Source organism: Oreochromis niloticus, linkage group LG14 (assembly GCF_001858045.2).
Source record: "Oreochromis niloticus isolate F11D_XX linkage group LG14, O_niloticus_UMD_NMBU, whole genome shotgun sequence".
NCBI classification, from domain to species: domain Eukaryota; kingdom Metazoa; phylum Chordata; class Actinopteri; order Cichliformes; family Cichlidae; genus Oreochromis; species Oreochromis niloticus.
In genome coordinates this window covers 14,930,686-14,955,873 of record NC_031979.2, presented here as the reverse complement: position 1 = coordinate 14,955,873, position 25,188 = coordinate 14,930,686, and the positions used below count along the sequence as shown (strand labels likewise).

Sequence of the window (25,188 nt, the reverse complement as noted above, 5' to 3'; positions counted from 1 at the left end):
AGTCAATAAAATTGACGAAACATGAGAAAACTCAAGTTCCCATAATGCCCCAATCTCACTTCCGCAAAAACAGGTTGTCTAAGGGGCTCTTGCACGGGCGAACTTCCTTTCGCTCCGACATCTTGACGAGGAAACATGGTGAGGACAGTTATTACACGTTTGTTGAAAGAAATTAGACTTTTTTCGGCTTATAGTTAATCATTCAGGAGTCGTAGTACCTCGGAACATTTTTGATAGCACTGCGCTTCCTCGCACCGGGACGAGTGTGTGTGAATGAAGCAGTCATTCTTAAGATTTTACGCATTTAGCTTATGGCTAGCAAAGTAGCAGTTTGCTAAACGCACCATGCTTCCAACTACACTGTGCTCACAGAAAGGACCTTAATAAAGTTGTCCCTCGTGTGACCGCTAAATATACTAGCATGTGCACAGATGACACAAACACCGAATACTAAAGTATTGTAGTGGTGCAAATGTTAAAAATTAATGAAGACGGCGAGATTAGAAACGTTTTGAGGACGAGGCCTCCCCATGCCGACCATCCGAATTCGGCATTAGCCCCTAGCTCATTTCCTTTTTTTTCCTTTAAAAAAAACAAATTAATTGAGTACCAATGCGAACTTGCTCTTGTGTACATTACCGCACATGTTAAACATGTAGCTCCAGAATGTTAAGTTTAACGGATGTCTTCTTTTTCCAGCCTCCTAAACAGGATAAGAAGAAGGATGCTGGGAAGTCCAAGAAGGACAAGGACCCAGTCAACAAGTCTGGAGGCAAAGCCAAGAAGAAGGTATGTTTTTGTTCATATTTGCCCATGTTGGATGGATTTTATAGTATGTGGTTGCTGAATAAATGTTGAGGTTAGAGGTTTCCTGATCTTTAAAACAACATGTCTGTTTCTGAGCAGAAGTGGTCCAAGGGAAAAGTGAGGGATAAGCTCAACAACCTGGTCCTCTTCGACAAGGCGACCTACGACAAGCTGTACAAAGAAGTTCCTAACTACAAGCTCATCACCCCCGCTGTTGTGTCTGAGAGGCTGAAGATCCGTGGCTCCCTGGCAAGGAACGCCCTCCAGGAGCTGCTCGCCAAAGGTGAACTTCACTTTCTCTGCTAAGAGCTCTTAAAGGTCCATGTTGGATCTTTGATGCAAAGAAGGGCATCAGACTTAATCACAAGTCTGTCATGGAAGCGAGCTTTGCTCAGTTGGTCAGCACCATTCCCAAGCATTAGATTTTAGTCCCTGCAAAAAAAAGCAGTGTTTGCTTATGTTACCAGCAAAGGATTTATTTACTGTCCTGAATAAGTCAATTGAGAGTTTGGCAGGGTGATTTCCAACTTCAGAGAAAACTGTTACATGATGGCACATCTTTTGCATTAAGGGCTGATCAGGAGTTGGTTCTTGCTCCAGCTTTAAAAAATGGAAACTGTAACATCTCTTGTCATCTACTATTTTGTGATGCAACATTAAACTCAGCCGATGAATATGCCCGTAGTCATCAGCACTGCTCGCTGGCTGTGTCTAATGTTTATAAATGCTTACACTGTATGAACCCAGGCCAGAGTGGTTTGGCAGCGAGTTCATCATTTGTTTCAAAATGACAGTGATGTGCATGCAGCGTGACTACTTATCTCCTCTTTTGACATCCTTGAACTTCTGATCGAAATGCTACATGAAAACAAATGATGTATTGCAGCCTGTGCGTTGTTTCATGTGATGTGAAATGCTGAACGTATTTCAAACGGGTGCATTATGCTTTATTCATTTGATTGATTGATTTTTCCTCCCTACAATAGTTTAACTGAAGTGTGTGTGGTGTTACTCATTGTGTTTCAGAGATATGCTATACAATGTCTAGATGACAATACTTTTAATGAATTAAAGCCTACCTTCAGTAGGCTGTGCACTGTGCTTCTGATTAAAGAACGCAGATTTGTTCTTCTCCCATACAGTGAAGCTTCATATGCAGCAGGAGGGACACACGAAGAAATTCTGCATTAATTCCTTATGCCTAATTTAATTTGAGAATTAGCTGTCAAACTGATTTGAGATATAATGGCTACATTGGCGTCCTAGCTAGATTGCCTTTCCTGCCTTGTAATACGTTTACTTGTCAGTGTTTGGACACCTGGGAGAAGTGATCTGTTGCACATATCTGCTTTACCTGCTGTATATCACGTTCGTCCCTGTGCAGGCCGACTAGGGCAAATGTATCACAACAATTGACTTAACGTTGCGAATTAAAAACACAAAAAAAAATGCTGACGGAGAACTTGGGTCCGTTTTTGTCTTGCAGGCATGATCAAACTGGTGTCCAAACACAGAGCACAGCTGATTTACACACGTAACACCAAGGGTGGAGATGAGGAGGCGGCAGCAGAGAAGGCATAATCAGGTACTACAGCACCATCTCTACGCATCTCAATTTTATTATTGTTTATTTTTAATTTTACTAACCTGCAGTCTTTGTTTCTTGCAGGTTCCCCTGTTTGTTTCCTGTGATGAGCTGTTTGTAATGAAAGGTGGAATAAATATGTAAAGACAAACCCTTTGCACTTGTTTTGCTTTAACTGTTTGTCTGTCTTTAACCAGCTAAGAAGTGGATAAAAATTCCTAGTGTATTCATGATATGGTCGGGTGGTCACTGGATATCAGATAAGCATTATGTTGGATTTAAAAATATGTCATTTAAGCAAAAATGTTAAGATTGGCTAAAGCAAAGAGTAAAAAGATGACGATAGTGACTGGTAACTAGACTATTCATCTATGTGATACTTATAATAACGTTAAGACGTTTTGTGTCTGTGTGCACAGTTGTTTCCTGGTGCCTGATAATAAGGTGCAAATGCTGGTCCCTCTGTATCAAAGTGTGGTTTTGTTTTTTACATCCCCTGCCTCATCCTCCCTGAAGTTGACTGAGTTAAGTGGATTAAAATCAGTTAGGGGCAATAAATTTGTTTCATTCTGTTCTGGTACTAAAAGGAAAGCGTGTCAAAGGAAGTGTTACTTAGATCTGATGGCTTTGCTAACAAACATGAGGTGCATCATAATTGAATAAACACTGCAGAAGGTTATTATGGCAACATTATTCACTGTCTTCTTAAACTCTGATAAGGTTATTTTTTTCTAATTGGTTTTATATAACATAGCGGCATGAAGCTGTTCTAATCTAGGAGTGTAGAGAGATTAAGAGCTTTCCAGATATCTGTTCAAAACTGCACACAAGTGGAGAATTTTACAGATTCAAGAACCTCTGCTGCTGAGGTGCTTTCACACCCCATTTACTGTGGTGCGTTCAGTTTGTCACCCAGTAAATTTAAAGAGGCATTCTGATTCAGTTGTCCCATGTTTTCAATGTTAGATGGATCATTTCTAATTTGGCCGGGTAGATTTCCACTTTGTCTTCAGCTTGTCTGTTACCAGCCACCGGCAGCGAAAGGTTATGAGATATTGATAGGAGTGAAATGAAGAAGCTATCTTCACTGTCACCGTTTGCTCGGGGCATAAGATAGCGCAGGAGTCCTGTGATGGATGCTGTCAGGTGCTCCTTTGTCACTGCGCAGCACCACCTCCAGCACCAGCCACAAAAACATGCTGCAGGTTTAACGCCACTGACAGATGCAGTCCTCCAACATGAGCTCAGAACACAAACAGAGCCGCCTCTCAGTACACATGATGAAACAGCAGTGTCTGTTTAACACCTGCTATTGCTGGAGTTTTCCACCAACAAACTGAAATCCCACAATTTCTATTTGAGGTTTGCAGCTTGATTAACTAGAATAAAGCATTTACTTGTTTTGCAAGGCTGTGTGATGAAACATTTCCATAATCAAGAGTGTGCTGCTCAACACTTTGATAGTGTTCTCGGTTATGTAGTGAAACAGCCTTTGATTCCTGTATAATTTCAGGTCATGCAATCAGTGTTTGACTTTTTCTAAATTTATCAAAGTGACAGTAATCAGTGATTTAATCGTTCCTCCACTGTGCTGCGTACAATTACTGTGCCAGCTCAGTGAATTCTTATTTTTGTTTGCTTAAAAATATGCCTGCACTGGGCCTGATTGAATGCTCTGGAGAGGTTAAAGGGGCTGTAAATGACGTTTACATAAGGGCCCCAATTCTTTCACATTCAAAGTCACATTAAATTAAATTAAATTGCCCCTAAGTTTAAAATACAATGTGATGTTACATTTTTTTTAAGGAATGTGTTAAGTCGAGGAATAATTATTAATTGTTTCTATTGGATAACCGTGTCATATGTCCCGCCCCCGCTTCTTAGCTTGCGCATGCCCAGAAAAGATGTATACGGCCCTTCGCCTCAGCTACGTCGAACCTGTACGTTGGTTGGGCTTTGACAAAATAGATGGTAAACATGGTAATAACCTGTCACTGTTTAATAATGACAACAACAACAGTAATAATAATAATTTTATGTATAATTTCTGTTAGTTATTCAAGCTTGTTTCCGCCACTCAAAAAAGACCAAAAAAAAGTCAAATTATTTTTATTATCTTAAAAGAAAAATCGACGTAAAAAAAAATCGAAATTTCATTTTTTAAGTTATTTTCTCAGCATTTCGAGTTAGTAAGGCTAAGACTTAACCTAACCGTAACACTTACCATAAGATCGAGTTCGAGTAAAGCGAAACATCGAGATAATAACCCGAGATTTTCGGGGCAGATTTTATTTAAATGGCGGCGGAAACAAGCTTCTTCATTAAGTCATTATTAACATCTTCCAGCTGTAAAAGCGTGTAGATTATACACCGAATTACGACAAAAAAAAGTTTTCATATTTCCTCAACTGCTGTAAAGTTCATAGCCAATGCTATGTGGACAAATTTGTTTGCTGTCAATGTCAGCACTGCTTTCTTGCAGGTTTGCTTGTTCTTCAGCATTTCCTGCATTTCACCATTTTTCTGTTTTGATGGTAGTAAAAATAAGAAAGAAACCAGTAAATATTTTTTGTGCAATAATTTTTGAAAAACTGGATAAAACATTAGTATTATAATGAAACTATAAAGTTACAAATAATCATAAATAGCCCACTGCAGAGTGATTATGTTGTGAAAGGTTTTAATTACACTTTCAATTACACTTATTAGTTATACTAAATAGTAATGCTATAATAAATAGAGGTCAATTACTGTTCAAAAGTGGCTCGTTTGATAGTAAAAGTTGCCAATCCCTGACATAACCAAAATAATGTGCTTTTAAGCTTTGGGTAGGCATGATAAACTCATGCAGGGGCTTCCTTATTTATGCCTGAATTTCAAAGAGATTATATTTACCTTACCCATCCTACATCCTGTACACCTGTTTGCAGCCTCACCCTGTGGAAACATTTTGCCAGGTGAATTCTGGTCTGACTGAAGCTTCAGGAAAGATGTTCACAGATCACATCAATGCATCTGGAAGCTTTTTTAGCACGTGCTAATGTGGAACAACTCACACCTTAATCCATGGTAAGTGGGGAGCTTACTGGCAGTTAGGTCAGTTTATCAAACAAAGTTTGAGACGTCAGAATGAGAAGAACACAGGTGTACCCTTTTAAAAAACACCTTCCTTTTCCTTGGTTTTGTGGCATGGACACTTATCTGTAAAGAACAGAAACTCAATCACATTGTTAAGTGGTCTAACAGGCTTATTGGTGAACAGTAGTGATACAGAGTATATACAGGGCCACTATTGCAGATACTGATACTTTTAACCTTTAACAGCAGCTTATATTGGGGAGGGCAGTGTTTCATGCTTTATAAGATGAATCATCATCAGTTTTTAAATTCTTTCAGCTTTTCATGTATTTGGAAACTGTGTTTTTTGGTGGGATGTAAATGTACCCGTCAGAGACGTCAGCTTGTATTGTTTAAATGTGTTATAGGTTATAAATAAAATAGACATTACAGTCAACAACATTCAGAGTATTTTTCATAATGAATGTTTGATATATTTTTTTCATTTTCAAAAAAAGAATTAATTTAAGACAATTCAGTGGGCTACATACTGAACTTAGATTATAGGAAAAAGCATCGATCCTATCACACTAGTATTGATTTGATACCAATACCAGCATTGTATCGATACTATTGATCTATAGGTTGATCCGCTCACCTCTAGTGAACGCCATCCCTGTACAACAGACAGTTACAGGGGTTGGCTGGTTCAGTTTTTCTTGATGACTTGCAGCCTTTTGTGAGTTTCAGTTTCTTTCGTCTGGATGAAAATTTATGATTCCAAAGTGCAGAAGAGCAAGGTTTAAAAACACCTTTGTTCTGGCACCCATCACTCAGATGAACAAATTGTAGCTTTGTTACTTATGTGAGCTAAATGATTCCCCAAATTAATTAGTAGTTGGTTTTTTCAGTGTGTGTTGTGTCTGTATTGAAGTGTGCATGTGAGCGTGGATGACTTGCCTGCAGAGCAAACCTACCTACAGGTACAAATAAATTAACCTGACCCTGAATGTATAAATCGCTATTCTACAGAGCCACACTAATGCTGTTAGTTTGATATGTCAAATGTCTGTGCAACTACATCTGCTAGAATCTAAATCTATTTTTTCCTGTTTTTGTTCAGGCACAGACATCTCTCCTGTGCCCTCCTTAGACTACAATATTAGCATTTAGCTCCAAGGCTGGTTCTTTAAACCTATCACTATAGATAAGTTTCAGTTTAACAGCAACATCAAGTGGCTCTCCCTGTTTAATCGAGGTTGTCTTCACAGTGTTCTCACTCAGCGTGCCACTTCCTATCATCAAATGTTGGCACTTACACAAACAGAGTATATATAAATATTTCATAATGAAATGTGTTATCCTCAATTTAAAAACATTTTGCACTTTTCATACTCGCTATATCACTGTCAAATATTAATGGATGACCTTGAGTTATTGAAATGTATTTACATACATAGCTACAGTTTTTAAAAAAAACAACCTCACTGATATATTCAAGGACCATAAAACAATTTCCACATCAGGAACCACAAGTTTGCTGCGTTTGCTGAACGTCCGCCTCTCTCACTTACTGACTGCCCTCTTCAAGGTCCACCCTTCCTGCTGTCACCCAGCAGAGCTACAGTATCTAAAAGACCAGCTTCAGTTTATACTGAGAGGCATGACTGAAGTCTCAAATTAGACACCGCTGCTTCAAGCCCTGGGTTGGGCAGTGAAAGTGACTCAGTGGATTGCATGACAAACAAATGCTCTGTTCATTATGTGATGGTTCTGTGTGTGTGTGTGAGAGAGAAAGAGCGAGAGTGAGCCTTTCCACTCATGGTTAATACTCCTATCTCACTCTCTCTCTCACACACATACTCTGATGATATTCAAATATCTGTACGGCTAAAAAGGCAGAGGGAGTCAGAGCTCAGAGTCGGAGTGGGAATGCAGGCGAGTGGGAGCGCCGTCTCGTGGTGATTATTCAGGGCACTTCCAGAGCTGGATTTATGGCACGCAGCTGTTGAGTGGCTGACAGACGCGTGAGGAGCTCAAGCGCTGCTGCTTCTCAAGCTGCTTGTACCAGCCCGAGCTCTGCTTACTGTTGCATAGGAAAGAGGACTGCTGTGCCTCCACACAGATCGGTGAGTACTCTGCCCCCGATTCGACATTTACCCATTTGGTTATTATTATCCTTTTTTTTTTTTGTCTTTTACAGCCTTCTCTTTGTATAAAGTTAAAGTGTTTTATGAAGGTAACCTTTCACCTACTGCACATATTTTTCAGTTTTTGTCCTTCTGTACTTCTCACACTTTGCTCCGTTTACTTTTCAGTCCTCACAGAGGCAGTTTTGGATTTGAAAACAGTGTTTTTAGTCAGCTTTCAGTCAGCCAGTTCCCCTGTGTTTTAACCATACATGGCTAACAATGCTGAAATGCTAAACTAACTGTGCAAAAGAGCGACTCACTAATGTTTTCCGTGTGTTCTGAGAAATCCTCCAGTCTCTTTGTAATATTCATTAGATATACCTGGGTGGTTTGTGTCTCTGTGCATTTCCTCTGGTGCTTTTTTTATATTTAGTTCACAATGCTGTGTCCTATTTATAGAAGTTAAGGCATCACAGCGAAGTGGAGACATGACGCCAGCCTCCTTACTACACACAGACAGGCAGAAACCCTCAGCACTGTTGTCAGTTTCTAATCGCCCTTCGCTCCACACAAACGGTGTTTTTCCGCAGTCCTTCCTCCACCTTAAAGCTTTTTGAGCTTTTCTAACTTAGTGCAACTTGTGACGTTTTGTCAGGTCAAGCCTCGGCTCAGAGAAGAGCCTGGATTTTCAATTACAGCCGGACCCCGCAGACTGAAAGGTAGAAGTTAGCCTGTCCGACCCGGCCCTCTAACTCTGATTCAGAGGTCAGAGACAGAGCCAGGGAGTGAGCATCATATGATTAAGGTTAATTGTGAGGATGCCCTAGGAAAAATGGACCTGCCTGGAGCAGAAGATTGTATTAGAGCTCTGTGCTACTTTATAATTTTTTGTAGTTGTTTCCACTGTAGAGTATTTGTGACAATTTATATTTAGAAGCAATCAAAAGGACACTTAGGAAATAAAGACCTGACAAAAGCATTTTTCTCTCTAAGTCAGATTGAATTTCCGACCATAAATTGAGCACTGCTGGTCCTTCCAGCGAAGCTGTTCGGGGACTGTTTATTTGGGTTGCTATGGAAGTCTGTGGTAGTGGTAAGCACAGAAACTGGAGGCTGGAAGACGCCCTTTAAAGATCTGGCCTCAAAGCTGCTTTCTCCTCATGCTGCTGACAGTCTCTTAATGCTTTCATTTAAAGTAATTAGACCGAACTAGATCAAATTCATTAATGTGATAATGAACAGAGCCAGAGCTCTTTCACTCTCACTGCTCATTTGCCCAAAAAGTATAAAAGAGTTGAGCCGATCAACATGTTAACACACAATAGATCCGAGGATCTGAGGCTGTTAATAGATACAGTGTGAAGATATTGGAATCAGTCAATTAAACAGTGTCTGGCTGCTCTGGCTCCCTTTTTTATTTTTTCAAGCCTCACTGGAGATCTCCCTTCAAAGAGAGGGACTCCCAACTACCGCTAAAAGTTGCAGTGCCTCTGCTGCATTGCTGACATTCAATTTATTATGATGATTTATTCTCACAGTTGTGATTAATACATAAAAATGAAGTGATATAGGACAAAAAATTAGTATTTGACACAAGTTTTCCTTATAAAGTCTTATTTTTCCTTCTTTTTTCTGGCAGTGTTTTTTTTTGTTTCATTGTGAAATAAAGGCTATTCATCACAGCTAGGCTTGCAGGCCATGTGACAGGACCTGTGGTCATAGAAATACTATCAGCCTTTTGTGCTTTCTCCCTGTGTTTACAGCACACAGCAAGGAACAACCCGCTTTGCTTTATTATCAGTGTCTGTGAAACACGTTCTCCTGGACCTCAGAGAGCTCAGACCGCTTGCAGAGAGCGTGTTTGCTTTCATTCATCACTCGTTGGTGTGAGGGTGGAACAATGTTTACCTTCATTATTTACAGCAGCACAACTCCTCTGCTTGTACAGTTTGTCACTGTATGCTCAGCTCATCTTCCCCTGCCTGCATCATCATCATCATCTTCGGGCCCGGGGGAGTTACAGCAGGATAATGTGCTCGGCTGAACATCTGGTAACGTCAGGAAGAATTGCTTTTGGGCTTGAAAAGTGGCTCTTTTAACATGATGGAAAATGTTTTTGCTGTGACAGTAAGATGTAACATCTGTCTTGTATGTAAATCAGCCGGGCTTCTTTCATCTGGGCCCTGTCGAGTTCAGAAAGCACAGCTGAGACAACCCAGATACATCTGTGTTCAGATAACTTTTTTTTCCCTATAAAGCTGAAATGTGGTGGCTCTGAAGATCTGATGAAGATTAAGAGCAGTTTGTAGCTCAGAGAAATCTTCATTCTTTGTGTTACTGCTTCTTTCACCTGTTTCATTGACTCATAATAATCCCTAACTGACAGCATTTTCTTCAGGCTCACTCCTCAATGAAAGCACCGTTCTCCACAGCCTGCCCCTGGTTATTAATGCAGATTAATCAATAGAAAGTAACACCACTCCTCTCTCTGCAGCCCTCTCAGGCTGTGCGCTCTTTGGCTCCGCTGTACTCGAACTCTGTGAAATCTCCCCCTGAGGTTCTCTCTTGTCACTGTGTCAGATGGTCCAAATGTGCTGACTGGGGGGCTCGCTCGCAGGTTCTGCAGTCCTGCAGTTCGCAAGGCTATCACGTGAAATGAATACAGAAAACGACCGTTGTGTCATAACTTATAGTACCGGCTGTGGTTTGAAATATGCTGACTTTCATCGACTTGGTTTTTGTCACTGTTAGTCTGCTGCTGTGTAGCCAGAAAACACAGCCTCAGCTCTGTAATAAATACCATTTTTCCTTTGCCTTTTTAAGAAACTGCTGGAAATTCTGTCAGGTTTTCCACTGGTGCAAAGAGCCAGCTATCCAGTAGCTGTGTGTGTGTGAGCTTTGGGCTCATGAATCATACTGTAGACTGTTAGACAAGGCGTTACATAGTGCTGTATGTACATTGTATGCATGTAGTGAAGCATAAAAACTGGAAAAGTATTGAAATAGACCTTGAGAACTTGGATGCTGCAGAGTTTGTCACACAGAAGCAAAGCTAAAGTTTCAATTCAATAATCAGAAAGAGACCAATATCCATATAAAACATGTTTTTCACATGCTTTGGTATACAACAATATCATAATGGTTTGAGGGTTTCACATCTCTTGGGTGTCTGAATTCATTTTGTAACTCTTTTGTGTGGTAGCATTCATGGGAATAATATACAGCCTTGTTAAAAAGAGTTTTCACAGGAGTCAATGAAGTCCTGTGAAAAACTGAGCACCCCTATTGATTCATTAGCTAGTAGAATCACCTTTAGCACCAATAACTTGAAGTAATTGTTTTCTGTATCACTTTATTAGTCCCTTGCATCATTGTGTCCAGATTTCTTCTTATCAGGGTTAGCAGCGAAGACACCTGGACGAGTCCCCTCATCCACAAGCTGAACTCTTCATACCTACTGGGTAAGACCCATAGGATCAGGGATTAGGACTTCAGGCTTCCTGTATAGGAGTTGTGGGCCCTGCAGATTGACAGTCCTTTGCAACATTGTTTCTTTATGCACAGCTCTCTTAAAGTCCCACCACAGCATTTCAGTCAGGTTGAGGTTTGGCCTTTGACTGTAGCACCTTGATTCTTTTTTCTGTCATTCTGTCAATTTTTTGCTCTGCTTGGGATCATTGTCCTGTTGCATGACATTTGGGCAAAGCTTTAGCTGTCTGTCAGACAGACTCACATTTGAAAATACTTTGGTATGGGCAGCACAGGATTAATGGTAGCCTCCCTTTCTGTGTTAGCCCCGAGATAGACTAGAGACCTGTCCAGGGTGTACCCTGCCGCTCACCCTAATGACAGCTATGATAGGCTCCAGCCCCTCCTCATATTGGAAAAGTGGAAGAAGATGGATGGATGGATGGATGGATGGATGGATGGATGGATGGATGGATGCCTGGTAAATGGGTGCCTCAATGACTGCAAGGTGTTCAGGTCCCGTGGATACAAAACAAGCCCACATCACCAGCCTTGCAGCACCACGATTGAAAGCTGTGATGAGGTGTTTGTGCAGATATGCTGTGTTCGGTTTTCTCCAAGTCTGGTGCCGTGCATTATGGCCAAAAATCTTCACTTCAATCTCCTCTGTCCAAAGGATTGTTCCAGAAGTCTTGTGGTTTCTTCGGATGAAACTTTGTAATCTTAAGACATCCTGCTATATTCCTTTTAGAGAAAAGAGGATTTCCTTGGCAGCCCTCCCAAAACAACCCATACTTGATCAGTATCTTTCTAATTGCACCTTTATGAACTTGAACATTTATCATGCTGAGGTGTGTAGAGTCTGAACTATAGTTTTTAGATTTCTTGGATTTTCTATGAGAAATTGCACTTTTTGATCTTGGGTTGAATTTGCTGGAACATCCATTCCTGGGAAGATTGGCAGTTGCCTTGAATGTTTTCCAGTTGTGAAGATTTTCTCTCACTGTAGAATGATGGACTATATATTGTTCAGACATGGCCTTTATAACCCTTTCCAGATTGATGGGCAGCAGCAGTTCCTTTTTTAAACTAAGAATAAGAGATCCCAATTCAAAGAGAAAACAAAATAAAGCTCTATTTTCTGTTGCCCACATTGTAGAGGGTCTAATTTCTATTGAGAGCTCCTGTTGATTTTTCTTAATGCATAGGCGTTGATCAGCTGACCTGCTGCTCTTTGTGTATGTTCACAACTGAATTCAACAAGATGTCAGCAGGTGGTCATGAGTTGTCCTTTGTGTCAATCCTCTACACTGATAGTCTACTGTTTATGCTGTCTTTTTTCCAAACAGGATAAAGTTGATATGAAGGTTTAATTCTGTGAATGAATCTAAGCACCATCACCTTAGCTTATAATTATATATAACTGAACTCTGACCATGAGCACCACAGCCACTGTGCACCAGCCACACACACTATAAATCCATCACAGTACAGCAAACTAACCAGTTTATCCTGCAGTAACCTGCAGAGTATTTTCATGCAGGTTTAAATAACACAGTTAGCCAACCTCAGTTTGTTTTGCAGTACATTTCACAATATGAAAAAAACAAAACAATGTACAGACCGAAAGCCTGATTTAAAAACATGAAGACTTGCATGTAAGCTTTACATTTACAGTTTATCACGTACCAGTGAGCAGTCCTTACCTTTAAATCTAACCTCTCTTCTTCCTTTCCTGTCCTGTCTTTCTTATCTTTCTCCATCTCTGAGTGGAGTTAGCTCTGTTTTCTCTTCCTGTGAAATACTGCAGTTGGACCTTTAGCAAGCAACACAATGTGCAACAAAATGCACGCAAGCAATTTGTGTGTTTGCTGATTTTTGTTGAGTTGATAGAAACGTTGCATTTGTAATTACTTAGTTAGTTACCAATACAACTCCAAGTCCTCTGCACACTGCAGTACCAGAAAATATTGTCAAGGTGGGCTTTGTGGTAGGTGGAGAGTAGACCCAAAATGCAGGAACCCTTAAACTCCAAGTGCAGCTTTATTAGCTAGCACCAGCAAGCTTAACAAAAACATAAGGTGAGGACACAACATGAAGAAGTACGACACGATGAAGACCAGAGGGAAACTGAGGGCTTTAATACACACACACGAGGTAATTAGGAAGATGCAACACAGTTTTTAGATGTGTCCTTGATCCAACACAGCTGATTCAAATGGCTAAATGACCTCCTCAACATGTCTTGAAGTTCTCCAGAGGCCTGGTAATGAACTCATCATTTGATTCAGGTGTGTAAACCCAGGGTGAGCTCTAAAACCTGCAGGACACCGGCCCTCGAGGCCTGGAGTTGGAGACCCCTGGTCTAGATGGTGAGAAAAAGGTCCTTCTCTAATAGGAAAGCAAAAGAAAGGAAAAATACAAATTAAAGAAAAACATCTTATATTTTAAGAGTGCAACAGAAAATAAACATTTGGTCATTTCCTTGAAATGATCAAAAGTGTGTGCAGCAAATACATATAGATGTGTTATACATCAGCCTAACGAGTAGAGTCTGAACCCTGCCTCTCACTCTGTGTGAGCTGGGATAGGCTTCGGCTCCCGACCTGTCCCTCTGGACCTCCAGTTGGATTACTGGTTGACAAAATGAATGGATGGATGTTATTAATTACTATAGCTGCAGACTTGAAACTGCTTTAAATTAACAGCAAAAACCAATTAGTTGCACACCGAGACGCTTCTTAGTCACTTGATTTGCTTAGAGACTTTTGTAAAGTGATTCTGATGAAGGCTCCTGACAGCACCATTTCACTTGTAAATGCATGAAGTGATGAAGAAAGCAAAAGGCTCTGAGTGTACGAAACTTAATATAGTGTTTTTATTTTTTTTTCTTCTTCTTTTTGGTGGGAGGGGGGCTGTTTTGTGCTGCTTTTCTTGGTGCTCCTGTTGTCAGAATGCTTTAAGCAATGTTCGCTCACTGCTGCAATCAATATTTTTATATTAACTTTATTTTAATTAAGAGCAAAACAGAGACGAAGAGAATTTTAATGAATTTTCACAGTTCCCCTTAGTGAAAGATTTATAGCAAGTTTCGGGATTTGAGTAAACTTTACTGCTTTAAGCAAATATTACCTCTGTCATAGCATTGTTTGTGATCCACAAAGGGGGATTTTTATTCCAAGAAAGCCCTCAAACTCACTCTTTACCAACTCCCCAGCTCCAAATGCGAGATAGACACAGAGTGATAACAACATATTTAGCAGGTAAAGACTGTGATATGTTCTTTGGGTGTTGGTGAAGACCAAATACAGAACTTTACAGGACACTGTTTGCTTTCTTAAGAGGTTCACTAGATATTATCAGCATTATGTTCACAGGTTGTTTTAATAATTCTCTCTGCTCTGCCAAATTTATTTCAAATTTATCTTTGATATCTTTACTATTATCTTTGATTTTTTTTATTTTTTCAACTTTTTTACTCCTTTGCCTGTGTACCTGTCTTCATGTGCGGCGGCCAGGCGACAGATGGTGCGGGAACAGTATGTCACCACCACCGAGGGCAGCAGCACGCCCAGGCCGGTGCCTGACGAACTCTACAAGATTGGCATCTATGGCTGGAGGAAGCGCTGTCTCTACCTGTTTGTGCTGCTGCTCATTGTCATCCTGGTGGTCAACTTTGCCCTCACCATCTGGATCCTCAGGGTGATGTGGTTCAACACGGTATGCACAGCTCACATTTGGACACCATGTTTTCAGTTGGGATTGTTTTTCCTTTCTCCTTTCAAATGGTATGTTTAAATGTTTAGTATTTAGCTTTTGTTGATCAGCTCATCATTTAATATGCTGACTATTACCTGCTTGTTATTGTAATGTCAGGCAGCAATAGTATTATCCATCATTAAGTCCTACTTGGCTGTCTAAACAGGAGAGTACATGTGTTTGTTATTTCATGGAGACTTGTCAGCTTTCTGTCTCAACTCCAGATGGCAACTGTGGATTTATGAACAAAGCTGCAAGCCAACACACACTCTTGCATGCACATGTACACACTATGGTGGAGACCTTAGACAAAGACCTAAGTGATAGAGGGAACGCTGTTAGCTGGAAAGCCAAAGCACATTCCTCGCCTTCTTGGCATGCCTTTGTCGAAATATGTAACCTCTTGCTTTCATTTTGATCATAGGAAGGGATGGGACTACTACAAGTGCATGGAGATGGGGTTAAGCTGGAGGACGGCGAGTCTGAGTTCCTCTTCCCTCTCTATGCTCAGGAGATCCACAGCAGAGAAGTAAGCCAATCAGGAATGCAAACTTTTTTTTCCTGCTCTTCTTCGCCACATTCTTCTGAGATAAGCCTCCTCTCTCCTCCTCTCTCCTCTCCTTCTCTCCCTTTTTCGTCTTCTACCCCATTCATTTTCAAACCTCTGTTTGCTCAGTTAAGTAGCCTGACAGCCTGGCCATTATTTCTCACTGTTTACCAAACTTAAACTTGAGTGTGTGTTGGATCTGTGGAGACTGCACGTCATCTTATCATCTAAATCTAATTCCTCGCAGACACTCAGGCAGTTTTTATCCAGCTGTAGTGAGAGAGCTGCATATTTCTGACAGTACTTTTTTTAGAAGATGTGTCAGAACAAACTGGATTTGGCAGTAGCACACAGTGCACGTGGTGGTGTGCTGAGCTCTCCATTAACCTCAGGGATATTTGTGGTGGAAAGTAGTTTATGGCCCGCCTGCTAGCAGCAGATGGGAACACTTTGCTGCAGTTGTTTACATGTTATGGCTTTTCTTGCTCATAGCAGCAATATTTTTTTTTCTTGCTTCATGGGCCTCATTAAAAAGGCAATGTATTCCTCATTTATGGATGGACACATTTTCTAATGTGTTCTATGGGTTTCTAAAGTGATTCAGTGCTTAGAGAGACATCCTGCTGCCCTCTACATGAAAACTTGCTTTCCTAGAGCATTTTTAGAAGCATGTCTTCCCCACAGCTACAAAGGAGCAGAAGAGATTTATTGCTAAGCTTCTTCATTTAAACATTTTATGACAGTGTATATTTGTGTGTGTGTGTGTGTGTGTGTGTGTGTGTGTGTGTGTGTGTTTGCCATGTCTCTTATACAGACCTAATTACTTGCTGTCACATCCTGTACAAATATTTAAGTAAAATAATAAATAGCCTGATAATAATGCATTCTTTGTCAGGCTTAATAAACAGTAGTCCATAGCACTTTTTCTGGTCAGTAATGCTTCAGTCTGGCTGGTGAATATCCTCCCCCATCAGGATGCTCAGTGCCTCCTAATGGCTGCCTGATCATAATAATAATTGTCAATAATATATCAGTAAAGTGTTTGTAAAATAATCCAAGTCGACAGCTGTAAATGCTAATGTGTTAGCCAATAAATGATTGAGAGGAAACATCTTGATCAACTAACAAACAAAATAAATGGCAGTATTAATATTTGTTATGATCTTAATACGCAATTAAAGTCACAATAAAAAGCTGTTAATCAGAAAATGACACCAAGCTTCTTGAGTTTATTGCCATGCTAGCTACTTTTTGGTGCTTTGGGCTAAATGCTGTTGTTAGCATGCTAGCTTGCTCACAGGAATAAAATCATGTGCAGAAACTTATGGGAATTTTTTATGAAAAGCTCCAACACTGGTGGGGCAGCCATGTAACACAGTTTCTGTTGGTGACCACCTCCTCTGACCACATGTGGAGTCCCAGGTTCTACACTAGGACCTATCCTTTTTCAGTATGTTCTACCTTTTGGCCACATTATACAGAAACATGTCATTATACTGCTCTTTCAGTAACATTCAGTGTTATCTTCCGATCAAGACCATCTAACCAAAATGAATATCTGAAAATCTTCTAAAATGAATATTTTAAATAAAATAAAAGTTTAATACATTTAGCAAGGGAAAAAAAAAATACTGTTATCCAGTTCTTTGTCCTTCCAAAATTAAATAGGCTGTCAGAAATTTGGGTTTGGTATTGATGCAAACCTAACTTTTGAGAAATATATCAGCAAGCTAATCCAGCCCTCCTGTTTCCATTTGAGGAGTGCTAGAATACAATCAATATTGAGTTTTAGCCACATACTTTCTATTATTCTTACTGTTATTAACTTTGCCACGGAGGTTATGTTTTTGGTAGTGTTTCTGTGCCTGCATGTCATTCTTTCTGTCTGTAAACACTATAGCTCAAAGTTTTGAATGAATTCTGATAAAAACTGTGTAGGGGTGTAGAGTGGGGTCATGCTAACAATCCATTCAAATTTCGCTTACATACACTGAGGTCATCAAGGTGAACTTTATGACTTATTGGTAGAAAATTGACAAAGAGCCTAGCCATATCTTAGAAACTGATTCTCATAAGTGTTGTGTGTATTGCCAACATATAGAAAATAATATAATATAATATGATTGTAATATACAGATTTCAAATGTCAGATTTGACCTCTGACCTCTCCTCGATTGTTAATAGATTGATCTGAAGGTCAAAGCGATAATAATGCTATTTAGGGCTATTTAAAACTGTGTTTCTTATTGTCAATCTTTGTATTGAGAACATATAGGCATATAAGGAATGATATATGAGGATTCTAAATATCACGTTACTTTGGACCTCTGACAGATAAACCTCATAGCATGCCCGCATGGTCCTCATACTGTTTACTTTACAGCAAAGCGAAATTAAGTCACTACCACAAAGTTAAAATGCTTGATTGACTGAAGTGAAATATAAAGAGCAGAAAAGCCAAAACATGATGTCCCCATATGAGGACACAGGGTGTCAGGAGTGAATGCTCTTCATGACCTGGCTCCAGAAGAGATACTGGAATAGACTGGAACCAATGAGCAGCCTGAGATCCTGAGGCAGGAACCTGCCAACTGTTCCCACCTCATGCTTAAAAACGAATAGTTATGTCTATAACTTCTGTTCCCTGAAGGAGAGAAACGAGGTACAACACAAGGTGGCCCCACTGAGCAGTTTGGCTCGGTGAAGAGCGGCTATCGAACTGAGGGATGACTGTGATGACAGCGGCTATATGTGCAGGCGGGGCCGTGCGCGTGTCATCACCCGTCATCTGCCTTAAAGGCGTGAATAAAGGTTTCTTCAGCCAGGACACGCGAGGGCGTGATATCCCATACTTACGTGTTGTACCGAGTGAATCGACTGAAAGGGAACTGAAGGCGAGTGAGCATTTGCTGTTTGGGCTCCTCTGCTGTGGAAAAACCTGCCTGAGCAAGTCTGACTTTTATATCACAAGTGTTAAGCTTTACTCATTTTATTTATTTTTTAAAATAAAATATTCTTACAATGTGTACTTTTTTTATTTGCATTGTATTTGGTTCTTGACAGTGCACTAGTTTATCTCTAGAGTGCAATACTTTGGTTTTACATCTTCTGATAACTTTGACTTTTTTGTATTTTGTTGCGTGTATTATGTTTTTGTAAAGCAGTTTTGTAATGCTGATTTTAATGGGCACTATTCAATTAAACGTCCTGTTTTTTTTATGGATGCTAATTTTGCAGAGCTCTCTTGATAGGCTAATAAACCTCACATTATCAACCTCATGGTAGCGTTAGAGTCAGGCAATGAAAGTCAGTAGGAGTTATCCTCAGGGAATCATGAATGCTTTTACAATCCATTAGTTAGTGTGGACTAAAGGATCTGACCAGTCAACGAGTGCTACCTGCAGAGCCAGCGTGCCTAAAAACCTCACATAAAACCTTTTTGTCCAAGTTCATACATGCAAATATTCTAATTTTTATCATTTTTCTGTTGCAGATTGATGTTATTTACACAGGCTGTTAATATGGCAATATTTCTTCATCTCCACAGGACTCTTCACTTCTAGTACACTCATCGGAAAATGTTTCCCTTAACGCCCGCAATGAAAATGGTGACGTTATAGAGAGGATATCTGTGGGTGAGAGGACACATGTACACACAGAAACATGCGGCACACACACATCACATCCCACTGATGAGTGACACTGAGAGTGACAGTTAAGACACTGGTGCACTGCAGGGATTTCTCATCCAGCATTAGCAGAGACAAGAGGCCATATTTCAATTTATAATCTCTTAGATTTCCATTTAAAATCCATTAAATTCAGCATTCTTTTTCTCTATCCATTGCTTCTGGATCGTTCTGTATTACACGCGAGGGCCTGAGGCCGGTGGAGGATCATATTTGTGCGTCTCTTTATGGCTCACCGACTGCCACGTTGGGGGATTTTGTCATAATTAAAAGGCCAGCAAATTGTTGTGTTCCACAGTGCCGTTATGTGTCCTTGATCATTAAGCCATAAAATGCATAGCCTGCATACTCTTGGGCCTCTGTGAATAAAACTGAAATGCTTGTTAGGGAACATTGCATGTCTGTTCACAGTTGTGAGCCCTGACAGAGGTTAAATATCTCACTGAGTGATCTACATTTTTTAGATCAGCTCCTCTCAGGGCTGATGGAGTGAAGGGCAAAGTGAAGTAACCTCAGATGAGTTACGTTTCAGACCAAAGCAGTAATAGGGTTACGCATTTTTAATCAGTGCGTTTCTCATCAGCAGGTGGCCGCTGTCTCTCCCCTTTCCACCTCTATGCTGATCTAAATTGGGAATGTGTCTCTTACGCTCTCTGAGCACATCGAACTGAATCACAGGAAGTGAATGATGATAGATTTTCATGGTTACACGTTACTCATGTCTTATTGCCAAACCCCTTCAGGTGTTGTTGTTGTTGTTGTTGTTGTTCCAGGTCCAAAAGAGGCTCAGGGACACACTCGAAATCTGCTCATTAACTCGCACAATGACAACATGCTGTTCACTGCAGATGGCGACAAGGCTGAGATTGGGCCAGACAAACTACGAGTCACAGGTACACCAATGGCCGCAACGTGCTGTGTTTCCTTGGATGTAGCACACACCTGTTGGTGGAAGGGTTTGGGGGAAAAAAACTGAAAAATGATAACACTGACAACAGATGTAGACTCAACAGGACCAATTTGGTTTGATGGCAAATATCAGCTCAACAATCCAGCACCCAAGGGCAGAGACAGCCCAGTCATTTTCACAGTCATTCGTGTCATACAGCTGAGTGCGTGGATATCTTTTAAGCACACAGAGAGAACAGAAAAAATGAGATACCAACGCACAATACTGTACAGTTTATCATATTACTGAACAAAGGGTTGACGGGATATTCCTGTGCTTTTATTCTGAATCTTAGTCTCCGGTGTGTTACGTTAATGGTTATGTGTGCCGCTGGCCACACGCTGTGATGGCTGATTAATGCTGAACAGAGTGTCAGCCGATAGCTTCGTATCGCCCGGGGTCACTTTGATCCGCAGAGAGCAGCAGGCAGCGGGAGCTGTTTTTCCAGGAATCCTCAAAACAAGCTTCTGTACTCTCTGTGTTTGTGGAGTGTTTACATCTTTCACAATTGGCTCCAAGTGTTGCAGCGTTTGGATCCAGTTTTACTTCTCTGCTCCAGCATTGCGTGAATTTTTCTCAAGTCGAAGTAGGCAGACAGCCCGCCTCTGTTTTTTGTTTTTTTTAAAAACAATGTTTACACAACGACGCAATCCACAATATATACTGCACTGCAGTGCTTTGAGATAAATATTAGAGGATTACAGTCACCAGCCCCTCATCCTCTGAGCACAGGTGGCGTCTACAAAACTTTAGTTACGCTCACCTGGCACTTTATTAGGTACACCTTCAGAGCTACCTTAATTCTTCAAAGGACACCTCAGAGATTTTGGTCGACAGTGACATGACGGCATCGCACTGTTGCTGCAGATTTGTCAGCTGCACATCCATCATCAGAATCTCCCGTTCCACCACAGACCCAAAGGTCCTCTATTGGAGGGAGATCTCATGACTGTGGAGGTCATGTGAGTTTTTTGAACTGACTGTCATTTTCAAGAAAACAGCTTGAGTTTTGTGACATGGTGCGTTTTCCTACTGGAAGCAGCCATTAGAGGATGGGTACACTGTGGTTATAAAGGGATGGACGCAATCAGCTGCAATATTCCGGTAGGCTGTGGTGTTTAAATAATGCTCAGTTGCTCTACGGAGTCCAAAGTGTGCCAAGAAAATATTGCGCACCACCAGCAGCCTGAACCAAAGCAGGCTGGAACTATGCTTTCATGTTGATCTCTGTCTCTTTCACAGCATGTCTTTTGTCCCATCTTCCTCCTTCATCTCCAACTGGTCGCAAGAGATGGCCGCCCCTCCCTGAGCCTGGCTCTGCTGGAGGTTCCTTCCTGTTAAAAGGGAGTTTTTCCTTCCCACTGTCACCAAAGCACTTGCTCATGAGGGGTCATATGATTTTGGGGGTTTTGTCTGTTTTCTTTGTATTATTGTAAGGTCTTTACCTAAAAATAGAAAGCGCCTTGAGGCAACTGTTCTGGCGATTTGGCACTACAAAAATAAAATTGAATTGAAGTAAATTGAATTTAATTGAAATTCTCACCCCATAATCTGAATATTGGAGCAGAATTTGAGACTCATCAGACCTTCTGTTGTCCCATTTTGATGTGAATTTAGACCTCATTTTCCTGTTCTTAGCTGACAGGAGTCAGGAAAGGTAGTTTTCTACATACCTTGGTTGTAATGAGTTACTGTTGCCTTCCTATCAGCTCGGAGCAGTCTGACCATTCTCCTCTGACCTCTGGCATCAAAAAGGCATTTTCAGCTAGAAATCTGCTGCTCACTGGATATTTATCAGACCTTTGTCTGTAAACACTAGTGATGCTAGTGTGGGAAAATCCCAGCAGATCAGCAGATTGTGAAATTCCCTGAGCAACCCGTCTGACAGCAACAGTCATGCTACATTCAAACTCATTCAAATCACCTTTCTTCCCCATTCTGTTGCTCGGTTTGAACTTCAGCAGGTCATCTTGAGCATGCCTCCATGTCTAAATATGCCGAGTTGCTGCCATGTGATTGGCTGATTAGATGTTTGCATTAACAAGCAGCTGAACAGGGGTGCTTAATGAAGTCGCTGGTGAATGCAGTGTTAAAATACTTCAGTCTGGGACAAAGGGGTCAACTGGCCAACACACCATGAATGCCACTGTCAGCAAAGCTACTCATATTGTTTTATTAAAAATGTTTGGTGTGTGTTGTGACCATATCAGGCTCCTGGACTCTATTAAATTCTGTAACAGATCTTGATGTTCGTGTATCTTTGTTTGCAGGTCCTGAAGGAGCGCTGTTCCAGCATTCAGTGGAGGTGCCTCAGCTGAGATCTGAAATTTTGAAAGAGCTGAGGTGAGCGTTTCAGACTTTGTGCATTATTGGACTTTTCAAAACAATCTGCTAAAGAAATACAAAACTATAAGAAATCAAAGTTTAGGTTCAGTCTCACTAGTGTTGCTCAGGTGAAATAAACAAACAAACGGATAAAATGGTGATATTTTTAAAGCCGAGATGTTTCTTTAGGTTGGAGTCCCCGACTCGCTCGCTCAGTATGGATGCACCGAAAGGAGTTTTTATGAAAGCTCTGGCTGGCAACATTGAAGCTGCTTCCAACATGGATGTCATTCTGCAGTCTAAAGAAGGGCTGGTACGAAATCCACTTTTCACTTCCTGCTGATTGCTACAAAGCCATCTTCAGGCATGCTTTTTCCTTTAGCTCACAGAGGGAATATAGAGAGCATGTTTTTCCAGCAAACATGCTGCGCTACGCTTTTACAATCTCTCGGGTCACACCTGGGAGCTTGAGTGCAGTTTGAAAGGCGCTCTGCTTTTTCCATTTACTGAACATTTTTGTCTAGAAACACCTGACAGACAGCTGGCACTTAAAAAGCCTCTTTATCTTTCTTATCAATAGAATATAGTGTAACATATTAAAGAAAATCTTTTTCTAAAGCAGTGAGAATCTCATCTAATCCTAACCCTTTCTTTTGAACTTTGGAAACATCTGTTTGTGCTCCGTAGGTTTGTTGTGGGTAGTGGTTTGCTGTTTCCATGTTAGTGTTTAGAGTGAGTTTTGGTAATTGGTGGCTGAATCGGATCTGACTAATGGCTGTGGTGCAGCGAGCTGACTGAAGCACGTTAGAGGCATTTGTATCACGAGCACTTATTTGACCTTTTTTGAATTCATTCTCAGTAGATCAGCGCATTTATATGACAGAGTAGTTGTGTGCTGGATCACTTCTTCATCTTTCTTTTCTTGCTGTGAGGATGATAACTGCATGTTAATCTGCACTTAACTTTAATGCTCACGTTCTCTCATTTTAAGCTGATTTACTGCCAGACCTTTTTTCTTTTTTAAATTATCATCATGTCATCATGCCCTGGTTAGGTATTAAATAGATAATTCTTTAGCTCCCTGCACACTGTGTCTTATTGTGCATGCATGAAGTAAAAGGACTGAAACAGAGTGATATTTCCTTGCTCTTTCGCTGGATCTTTGTTGTTCTCCTTTAATCGTCCTTGCTCTCCGTGCTGTCTGCTGTACAGCTGGTGCTGGATGCTGAGACGGTGCGCCTGCCGCGCCTGCCCAAGAGCGAGGACGGGGTTTCTGGAAATGCTCAGATTCTCTACGAGGTCTGCGTCTGTCCCAGCGGAAAGCTCTTCCTGTCCAAGGCTGGAAGAACTTCCACTTGCAGCGATAATCAGGACTGCTAGATAGAGTCTGACAAGGTCATCGATTTTCCATCTCTCAGAAGAGGCATCTTCTGGGAGGCAACAAGCACAACTGTTTTTTTTTTTATCTTTATACCACAGTGGGTCTACCAGGATCCCAGTGGCACATCGAGGCCTGTGAAAATACAAATGCCTGCTGGCATAAATGAAATGAGTTCTTTTAGTTCCATTTATGACCTTCTGACTATTCATCCAAAACGAATTGGCTCTCACTACTAAATCTGTCTGCATCAGAGCTTTATGGATCATTTTTTTACACACACAGTGTCATGGCTGGGCAACGAGGAGCTGGTAACAGCTTACATCCTATGCAATATTATCTTGTGGTGCAATAAATGAAAGTGACGCATATCAAGGGCTTGAAAATTTGAAAAATAAATCCCTGAAACAGCGCCAGAGTGTTATTGAAAATATTTGTTTTGCTTTATACAATCTCCTCTTGGTCCAAGCCCTTGGTATGCTGTGTTTTGGTGTTTAGCATGTATTTATTTAAAGGGAGACAAACAGAAATGCTGTATATTTGTTTTATTTTTTGTCTTTTTTCTTTCATTTTTTCTTTTATTAAACTCAAATTCAGATAATGAGGTTTTGATATTAATGAGGTTTAACATGTGTGAAATCTACAAAGGGCACTTGGAGAGCATACTCTGATAAGGCCAACGCCAGTGCACTATTTTGCAATTTTAAAGTAAGTGGCCTGGATCCGCACCAAAAGGTCATGGGCTCTTCCTTTGCCAGTGCTCCAGCTCGCCACCAAAATTGATGAAATCTGTTTTATGTGTAGTCCTGATGTGGGACACACAGAGAGCAGCGATCCCATGCCACATGTTTTTAAAGCCACTCATGTTTGGCATGTGGTAAGCATGTAATTATGCAGCAATTTCCTGCTGGTAAGCTGAGCTGGTCTGTTTGTTCAGTAATCTCACTTACGGCCAAAGGACTAATATATCATCAGTGCTGACCTCAGAAACAAGAACGCAAAAACAAAATATGTGGAGAATAAAAACTTGGATCTCATACTTTCAGTATAACCATTGCCTTTATGATTAAATTTGCCTTTGTTTTTTGTTTTTTTTAACACTGTTGTAGGATAAATGGGTCTCAGTTCACTGTGTCAAAAATATCCGTATGTTGTAGTGATAGTTGCACCGAGTTCGGCACCAGTTCGTCTGTACATCGCTGTTTTAGAACATTTCACACCTCGTGCCATTGTGTTTTTGTCGTCAGTCTTTTTTAAGTAGTTCATTTGGAGTCCTGAGATATTTTAATAGTGTGCAATGTGTATGTTTTATTTTTGAATAAACTTTGTGCTATTCTTCTACCTGCCTGTCAGCAGCTGTAATCTTCACATCCTTGCTTTTCTAAAAAGTGTTCTCATGTTTTATAATTCAATCTATCTAAGAAAGAAAAGGGAAAAAAACAGAAAATGACAGCATTGACAGACTGATGTGCACGTAAGCTGCATGCTGGTG

The 25,188-nt window shown here is 40.7% G+C and overlaps 2 protein-coding genes across 6 annotated transcripts; both read left to right on the top strand.

The window, feature by feature from the left end:
• Positions 1–2,543, top strand: rps25 (ribosomal protein S25). The gene is made up of 5 exons (XM_003441609.5): positions 1–138; positions 700–789; positions 907–1,090; positions 2,294–2,392; positions 2,477–2,543. Exons 1-4 carry the CDS (start codon positions 136–138, stop codon positions 2,386–2,388), a joined length of 372 nt encoding a protein of 123 aa, XP_003441657.1. The 5' UTR covers positions 1–135; the 3' UTR covers positions 2,389–2,392; positions 2,477–2,543.
• Positions 2,544–4,286: 1,743 nt separating this feature from the next.
• Positions 4,287–25,037, top strand: sgcg (sarcoglycan, gamma). Of its 5 annotated transcripts, none has more exons than XM_025898048.1 (9): positions 4,294–4,372; positions 5,323–5,461; positions 14,568–14,769; positions 15,233–15,337; positions 18,903–18,990; positions 19,818–19,937; positions 22,264–22,336; positions 22,508–22,631; positions 23,531–25,037. In XM_025898048.1, the coding sequence occupies exons 2-9, from the start codon at positions 5,433–5,435 to the stop codon at positions 23,696–23,698; spliced, it is 909 nt and encodes a 302-aa protein (XP_025753833.1). In that variant the 5' UTR covers positions 4,294–4,372; positions 5,323–5,432; the 3' UTR covers positions 23,699–25,037. The 5 variants fall into 5 exon arrangements, with proteins under 5 accessions (XP_025753834.1, XP_025753833.1, XP_019200880.1 ...); XM_019345335.2 differs by lacking the exons at positions 4,294–4,372; positions 5,323–5,461 and adding exons at positions 7,110–7,578; positions 10,978–11,042; XM_005474571.4 differs by lacking the exons at positions 4,294–4,372; positions 5,323–5,461 and adding exons at positions 7,110–7,578; positions 10,963–11,042.
• Positions 25,038–25,188: the final 151 nt, after the last annotated feature.